Here is a 9,231-nt window from a genome sequence, read left to right on the forward strand (position 1 = left end):
ATATATATATATATATATATATACTCACACACACACATATAAACAGAAACATGCACTTACATATATATATATATATTCTCTAGCAATTTTAACATAAATTTGATACCTCTCAGTTGCCAACTGGCACATCTTCAGAGTACTATTGATTGAAAATACAAAATTAAAATAGTAAGATAAGAAGAAAAAGGAATGTTCTTTTTTTTTTTTTTGGTACAACAATTACAAAGTTAATAGCAGCATAATGTATGCAGACATTGAGTCTATAGCTTTCTTAATCAATATATCTCTAATGTTATGTGTATAATAACACTTATCAGCTTTCAGGGAGAAGACTAATAGAAATTATTTGTTGGTACTGGTTCTAGCCGACCATGTGTTGTTTTTCTTTTGGTTTAATATGGATTGAAAATCGATCACTAGTTCCGAAATCATGATAGTAATATTGATTTATTGCCATTGGACACTCACTGGACCCTATTTCTTTTCTATTTAACAGTTAGCTATATTATTGGTTCATATTATATAGAATCCTCTGAGATTGATAAAAGTTAATATTAAATTTGTATTCAATATTATTAAGCAATAACTGAAAGCCATTAAGCATTTAATATTGCTCCTGACTGTCTGTGCTACATAAAAGATTAAGATATCTAATTTAGAAGTATTTTTTTAATCACTGTAAGCATGAAAAAATAAAAAAAAATAAAAAGCAGAAAAACAGAAATCTGTAAGAGGTTGAAGAATCTTAATATTGTTTTATATGAGAGATTGCAGGAAGGTAAACGAAATCAACTTTTCAGATATATTAAATTTTATCTTTAGACAAGCAAGGATAATTTTTTGTAGAGTAGTGAGGAGTGAATTAAGGATACAAAAGTATACTATTAGTATCCCCCCACCCCCTTTTTCTGGTTTTGCTGATCCTTAAGAAATGAAAGGCAAATTCAACATTGATGAATTTCAAACTCAGCCGCAGAGAAATGAATCTAAACATCATGTATAGTGCCTTATCATTTCTTCCAATTTCACCATCTTAATTTATCAGTTAATAATATTAGGAAATAATTCCTACATAATTAAATTAGGTATATTGAAGAAGAGTCTAATATAGTGAAAACCAAAGATGAAAACTACAATTATGGTTATGTTCATTGCAAAACATCCTCATTTGTCTGGTGTAGAAAATTCAGAGATGCAAAACTATAGTTCTGGTTATGTTCATCTCAGATTCAGCACCTATAGAAATAATTTCTATTAAATAAACTAATAATATGTCAGAATGGTTAGAATGCATAATTCAAGAATGAATGAAAGGAAATATACTGAAAAAGTACATGTCAAATAATTGAAGCTTGGAGAGACTATAAGCACAACAATTTCAAAACAAGTTATTAAAATACTAAATTTATGTTTAGTAGACATGCAGCAAAATCAGATTCAAATTGTTTTCTTTATTTGAAAGCTTAAATATTTATAAGAAAACTGTCTTTAAGAGTAATAAACATTAATCTAAAATATTTTCAAAGATTAGTAAATCAAAATATTGCTGATATATTAACATGTGTTACTATTTCAGGAATAATGATGCTAAAAGTGTGAATTGATATCAATATTTGAAGTGCATTTGAACAAAAGTGTAATTCTCAGTAAAATCTTCACCTAGATTTATAGATTAGCCATCCTTCGACTATCGGTGCTTGATATAGTGGAAGCATACTTTTAGCTAGACTGGCTGAAGTCCAAACTATAGAAAAATATATGAGATTACCCCATTACTTTTATCCTTCAATGTGAAAGATAAATGAAAATATTTCTAAAATTAGAAAAGTAAAGAAAAAATAGCTTTTGTAAAAAAAAAAAAAATACCTTCCAGATGACAAAATATAAGAAATTTGGATAATTTCAAAATAAAAGTAAATAGTACATCAAGATTTTTTCCACAATGATTGAGTAAATTCTTATCTAAAAGAAATCATACTGGGAACATCCCCCACTGACTCATAATGCTTTTTCAACCTGTCTGAAAATTCAGTATAAAACTGAAGTAAAAGTTATGCAGTTAATAGCAATTTCAATTCTCAGCCATCAGTTCTTTGTTGTAATACTACCAATGAAATTTTGTATTTGTTTCATAAAAAAACAGCTAGTCTCAATGTATAATGATTTCTAATATGGGCACACAGCCAAAATATGCTAGGGAGAGGGAACAATTGATTATAATGACTTAGTACTTGACAGGTAGATATTTTATCTACCCTCGAAAAATGAAAGGTAAAGCCTGCTCTGCTAGCTTTTGAACCTTGAAATGACAAGGATGAAACTAAATGCAGAAAGGCATTTTGTCTAAGATCTTAACATACACACTGGCTCTTATGTACAATAAAAAGTAATTCTTGTCAATCTTTCAGATGATTTTGTGTATACAATCTAAGTAGACTTTGTCAAATTTCTTCCAATTTAAATCCCATTGTCCACCAATTTATAAAGTTGGAGCCCATGTTAATGGATTTCTCTAGGTTGATAAGAGAAAAACAGAGTTGTTTCTTCTTATTTAAAGATCTCTCATAATTGTATTATAATATTTATCATACCATATCCTGATACAAACCAAAACTGATCACCAATTTATATTGGCATCTATAATCTTCACTATCTTCTAGTTAGTGTTCCCACTATTATGGTTTTAAGCCTCCCCTTAGTAACCAGCTACCTTTTTAATGATTATGTGTGAGCTGTATGAATGTATAGATATTTACTAACAAATACCTTGAGTTATTTATAATTTGAACCTTTTAAAGAGCGTTTCAGTTACAAAACAGAAAATGCTTTGGAAAAACCATTACATTTTCTTTATTTGAATGTTTTTTTTTTTAATTTCAATACTACCTAAAAAAAAGAGATTTCCCACCAGGTAAAGAAATTGAAATATCAGGAGGTCCTTGTTGTGGCATGCAGCATCATTCCCCATTGGAGTGACTGATGAGCTTTCCATCTGAATCAGAGCACTGTTTGCTGCAGAAAATAAGTCTCGAACCCAGACAACTGAAGAAAGCCATCAAAGAAATAGGTGTGTCAGCTGAAATTAGTTCAAGATGGCTATTATTGATAAGAGATAGCAAGTGGAATCCTTCCATAGGTGAAGACTAGCTCAGTTCTCACTGTCCTACTCAGAAATTTTATTTTTCTCAGTTACCAAAATGTCTTACTTTGGAATCTCCAGATTAACAAGTGACCTACTTTCATATGTTATACATCAATTCATCCAATGACTTTCACCATAGTCCTCTTTTGTAACATCATTGGTATAGTTATCAATAAAGACAGATTAGCAAGAAAATATTTTGGTGAAATTCTCATCCTATGGACTATGTTAGTTTAATTGTTTGCATTAGAAAAGTTTTAGCTGATCACTCCATTTCAGAAGATGCAGAAGATAAACTCAATCACTACATCATCAATATATCTTCCTGATTTTCTTCCTCTTCTATTTCAGTTGCCATTATGCTATTGTTGATAACTAAAAGCATTTATGAGCTGATGAAAACAACCATAATTCTATTCATTTTCTTTCTAACCACAAACAAGAATCACTAGTAACTGGTTTGAGTAATTAACAGTTAACAAGACCAAATCTAAAACATTAATCACCTACAGGAATTCCGCATCTCTATGTACAACTTGGTCCCTACATGTATTATGAGTAACTTTATTAACCAACCCTGGAAATACAATAAACTCAGCAAAGCAAATGCTATATTGAGATGATTGGGCACTTTTAAGAGCCAAAAGGTACTTTCTTCCTGAAAAGATATTCACCTCTAAAAAGTTCCATGTATAATACCAGGCAGAATTTCTCCCTTATACTGACTAATGCATCAGCCTTGTTCACAAAATATTTGAATCTCTCTTAGATAAAAACTACCTGCATGATAAACAAGCCATTATACTGAACTGCCTCTTAGTACCAATTCACTCAGTTTAATCTATGTTGAGACTTATGATACACTGCTTTTGTAATCTATGATGAATATGAAAAGTAAGCTTTATCTATGTAAGAAGTATAATTACAGTGTTGCAAATAGATGTTGTGCGAACTTGTAACAAATGGTTTATGTGCTCTGTATCTAAATGAAAGAAATAAGTGACTTTCTATAATCTGATACCTTTAGAATTGTAATGGATAAATAGTTCCATTATATCAAATAGTAAATGCAATTTGAACAGTTACAGCTAAAGTGTTTGGAAAGAAATCATAAAAGCTGTAAGTGGAAATAGAAAGTTGGTGTTTAGTATTGTACACTAGATGTTATTACAATGCTAGGAAAAACTTCCCAATTTACTTTAGATGTGTGAAATATTGAAAGAAAACAAAGTTTTGTTGGATGAAAATCAAAAAGCTTCCTTTGCTTTCCTTAATAAGATGAATAAATAAAACGTACTTAACACTTGGCATGAGTTTTTATTTTTTTAATTCTCATTTCTAATTAATATTAAATATATTCTGTAAGTGACCAGTTCAGTTGAGAAGATGTTTAATTTTTGATGATGTCTTCAGATAAAACATTGGCATCAAAACATCATGTATTGGTACCAAATTGTCTGTGTTTGATATGTTGATGTTAAAGTGTTCATCAGCTTTAGTTAACTGAAGTGTTAGGATGATTTTAGCATTAAGTACATGTCCTATTCCCATCAGCTTTTCAAAATTTTGTAATATTTGCTTGGTCCTGATGTGTTAATGCAGAAATTTCAACTTTCACATATTGAGTGTGGTAATTGTTAACATTTTGATCGTCACTTTATGTTAAGTTTCATAGCAGGGATGGTCCTCATTAGATTTCTTAAACATACGTGGAGTATGATGACTATGATGTCTAAATGTCTACACATTTTGTTATCATCATGTCACATTAACGACTATGGATTACACCTTCCCTCAATTTGCTTGATTTAATCAACCAGAAATATTTATCAATTCTGCACCAATATTAGAAGGTAATGCGATCTCTTATTATGTTAATTAACTCACCTATCCATATTGATTTCATCCCATCATTTCAAATGAGAGAAGCTCAAATTTCACAGTACTTTCCACTATGAAACAATAAAAACTGGATGGGGTTTTTATGTATAAAAATTTTGTTATACAAGTCAGATATTATAATTTTCTTACATAACAAACATTATTAGATACTTCTTTTATATATTATTTAAACTTTATTTCATGACAGAGATGCTGCAATGAGAAATAATATCTCTTATACTATTCAGAGTTCCTGATTCATAAATGGCATTTACAAAGTTAAGCAACAAATAACTACCATATATTATAATTGATAGCTTTATTTGTACAGTGTATAAAAAGATTTGTTTATTATATTGGGCCATCCCATAAATAATGCAAATTTTTTAAATGCATAAACTAAAAGTTGGAAGGGGACGGGATAAACTACCTGCATCAACTTGCTATAAAAACAGGTAGTAATTTTACCTTGTCCTTATACTTAGTGCAAATTCAATTTTAACAGTCATCTTTTCAAAGCTATAATGGAAGTGACAAAAGAGTATATTTGGCATATTTTGCTTTATGAGTTCAATAAAGATGACAATGTAATGGAAAGTGTGAGGAGTATTAATGCAGTGTATTGGACAATAAGAGTAAGCCAGTGTCAACAATGGTTCCAGAAATTCCGAGCTGGTAACTACAGCCTAGAAGACAAGCCTTGTCCTGGAAGATCTGTAGAGCTTGACGAGGACATCTTGCATACCCTGGTGGAACAAAATCTCATCGTAACTGTTGAGGAACTAGCAGAGAAGCTTGAATTTGGTCATTCAACCATTCATCGACACCTGTGTGCCGTTGGAAAAGTCAGCAAATTGGGTCAATGGGTTCCTCAAAAACTTTCCAAGTCTAATCACATCCAGAATGTGTGCTCTTCTTTGCTGTCACATCTCACAAATGAACCTTTTTTGGACCAAATAATGACTGGTGATGAGACATGGGTTCTCTATAAAAATGTCAAGTGCCGAAGACAGTGGGTAGGGAAAGGAGAAACACCAGCACCCCAGGCTAAAGAAGGTTTTCACCCACATAAGGTGCTGTTATCTGTTTGGTGGGATATGAAAGGTTTAGTTCACTTTGAACTTTTAAACACAAAACAAATGATAAGAAGGAAATCTTCTGTGAGCAGCTCGAGTGGCTTAAGTTAGTGCTAGAAGAAAAACAACCATCTTTGATTTCAAGACGAAAGGTGTTCTTCCCTCAGGATAATGCTCGGCTGCATAGTGAGGATGACATTCGAAAGGCTGGAACAGTTTGAATGGGAAACAATGCCCCACCCACCATATTCACCAGACATTTCCCCATCTCATTATTATTTATTCTGCAGTCTTCAAAATCATTTGGACGGAAAAATACAAATTCTGTAGACAAGGTCAGAGCAGTACTGGAGGAATATTTGTCGTCATGGACAAGTGGATTTTGGAAGAGGGGCCTTGCAAGTCTACCAGAAAGATGGAAAAGCATTGTAGAAAATGAAGGAGAGTATATTTTAGATTCAAAAAGAACTTTGTTTCTTTTAATTTTGAAAAATAAAAAAAAGTATTAAAAAAAACTGCATTATTATGGGATGACCCAATAATTGCAGCTAAACGATATTTGTCTCCTTTTTACATACTTGTAACAAGACCAAATTTGATTTTCAATACATTTCTTCTTGGTGATTATGATAATGCTTTAGGTTTTAGTTTGGCTGTATTTTCAAACAATATTCAATAAATTCACCTTTCTACTTTACAAAATAGTTATTTTGGTATTTCAGAAATTATTTCCCATTTATTTTAGTAAATATTCTTGAATTCAATTTTTTCCATTTCAGGTTGTATGTCCATCAAATGCACCATGTGCAACAATTGCTGTTTGAAAATGTAAAAATCAGTGTGAGTGTAAATTTACTTACCAAGAATTCTGAAGTTTGCATGTAGCGTAGTGATATTCAGAGTTAACTCAGACAGGTTCGGATGTTCAGTAAAACTTCGCACTCGACCTAAAAGAAAAATGAAGTTATACTTAGATACACAAATTTAAATAAAATGGACACAGTAAAAAAAAATTGAAAATAGCAAAAACATTTATGTTAAGAATAGAAATAAAATATATTTTGCCTTGTTTCTGGTGTTGACTAGTATTGATTTTTCTTTTATAACAGTCAACCTTATATAATTGGATTTATAGCCTGACACTAACAATTGTCATTTAATGGAAATGGAACACCTTTAAAGCAAGGTAGATTGAAAGAAGAACAATAATCATACTCTAAAGAGCATAATACAATGACAATAGTACAATTGGAAAATGTTTATATGATTAAGAAATGTACAAAATGATATGGTTAAAATTTAAAGAATTGTTTTCTTCAACTTAGACTATGACACGTGTTCAACAATATGAAATGTTTGTCATTGTTTTAGTGCCAAAAAAATAGCAACAATTAAGTTATTTAAGAATAAGTTAGAGTTTACACAAGGAAGTATAAACTGAAGTTAAATAATTGTTATAAAATAACAATATAGCAATACCGAGAAAAAGCATAAGTGATTATGTTGTAATAATTCTATATAAATCTTTTTATCAAGAATACAATTTCTTTAAAAAACTAATGGTATTTAAGTGTTTCTTAAACTAATATCAAATTTATTTAAGGTAAAGGTTACTTTGATATTAATTTCCAGTTAACTGTATATGTTTAATCACAAGGGTATTACAAAAGGGACGAATGAACTTGTGAAGCTATCAGTAAGATAACTTGATTCATATGAGAATATAACATTAAAAAGAAAGAATACTTTAGGAGAAATAAACCTATAGTAAATTTGTTTCCCACCCATATTTAATTTCTGTCTAATCTGAAATGACTGTCATGCTTTAAATACTAGACGTTCATTAAAACTTTCCCATAATGCTTATATTACAGAAAAAAATATAGAAAAAAGGAATATGCCCACTGTTCTCTGGAGTATGAATTTAAGCAATAAACATAGCAATAAAATACTACACTTGCTAAATTGACATTTAGTGATATTTAGAAGAGATCACCGGATATTACTTGACTACCAGTTTTCAGTAACACTTCAATTTCAATAAATAGTGAATAACCATCCCAAATTTGTTCTTATTATGCAAAGTAGGTATATAAATTGAAATATCTTGGTATTCTGAGACAAAAAATATTTTTCTGGAATAAATTAGTGCTAATAAGGACTACAACTTGACTACTTGAATTTCAGCAATTATCCCAGATTTTAAAACAGATTTTTTTCTTTAGAAAGTTATTAAAAGGGATTCAAAAAGCTTTTAATGTTATTAAAAACCAAGCAAACTTTATTAAGTTCTGATCAGTGGTCATGAACTCAAACTGAACTAGTTATTCTGCTGGCTTTGTAAAATTTGTAAAACTTGTTGAATAACTTTTGCTTGCATATTTCAAGTCAGTGCATAACTGCCAATGAAATAACTTTCTGAACAAATGAAGACTTTATTTTGCACTTTAGCCTCTTTAATAGTTTAATTAGTGTTTAATATAAGAAAAAAAAAAAAAAATTAAACTTCAAAAATATAATCTACTTGTTATATTCAGATCTGGAGGTATAAGGAATGTGAGTGATCTTGATATATTTGTTTCTCAGTATTAGGTTTCAAAAGCAATGAATTTGAAGGTTGTTGCTCTAATAAAAATTAAATGTTTGGAGTCAACTGCTGGAATATGTTTGTTGATTAAAAGTAGAAAAATCTATAACTTACTTATTTTTGATTTTTGTAGATTTAGAAGGAATTTTCTAGATTCCTAGTATTAGAGTTACATTACTTTTCTACATGTACTCATTGAAAGCAGAACTAAAACAAAATTATAATTATTAATATTTCTATCCATTAATTAATGGCAATGTCTAAATTTAGAGAACCCTCAAACTCCTGTCAACATATGAAAAGATTATAAAAATCATAAAGTGAAAAAGCATTACAATGCTAATAGTTTAATTTTTATCTGAAAGTTAAAACATAATGACTGTTTTTTTTTTTTAATTTAATAAAAGCATAAATGGCTTTTGTGATACGCATATAAGAAAGTGAAAGCCAATTTTGAATGTAACAAGATATTGAAATAATTTTGTAATTTTTTACTTTGAAATGATTAAATATCAATTTCTTTTAGCTAAAAAAAAAAAAAAAAA

The 9,231-nt window shown here is 29.7% G+C and overlaps 1 protein-coding gene and 1 long non-coding RNA gene across 11 annotated transcripts in view; one reads left to right on the forward strand and one right to left on the reverse strand.

Moving 5' to 3' along the window:
• The window catches only part of LOC106874554 (uncharacterized), a 371,224-nt gene extending 364,213 nt beyond the window's left edge, over window positions 1-7,011 (forward strand). For both annotated transcript variants that reach the window (XR_008263714.1, XR_008263713.1), the window contains exon 4: window positions 6,879-7,011. This is a non-coding gene — a long non-coding RNA (uncharacterized LOC106874554). The remainder of the gene's footprint in view (window positions 1-6,878) is intronic.
• Window positions 1-9,231, reverse strand: part of LOC106874729 (uncharacterized) — a 379,303-nt gene that overhangs the window by 64,111 nt on the left and 305,961 nt on the right. For all 9 annotated transcript variants that reach the window (XM_052966442.1, XM_052966441.1, XM_052966437.1 and 6 more), the window contains one exon: window positions 6,960-7,046. In XM_052966442.1, coding sequence (XP_052822402.1) covers window positions 6,960-7,046 — 87 coding nt within the window. The remainder of the gene's footprint in view (window positions 1-6,959; window positions 7,047-9,231) is intronic.

Source organism: Octopus bimaculoides, chromosome 3 (assembly GCF_001194135.2).
Source record: "Octopus bimaculoides isolate UCB-OBI-ISO-001 chromosome 3, ASM119413v2, whole genome shotgun sequence".
Lineage (NCBI taxonomy): Eukaryota > Metazoa > Mollusca > Cephalopoda > Octopoda > Octopodidae > Octopus > Octopus bimaculoides.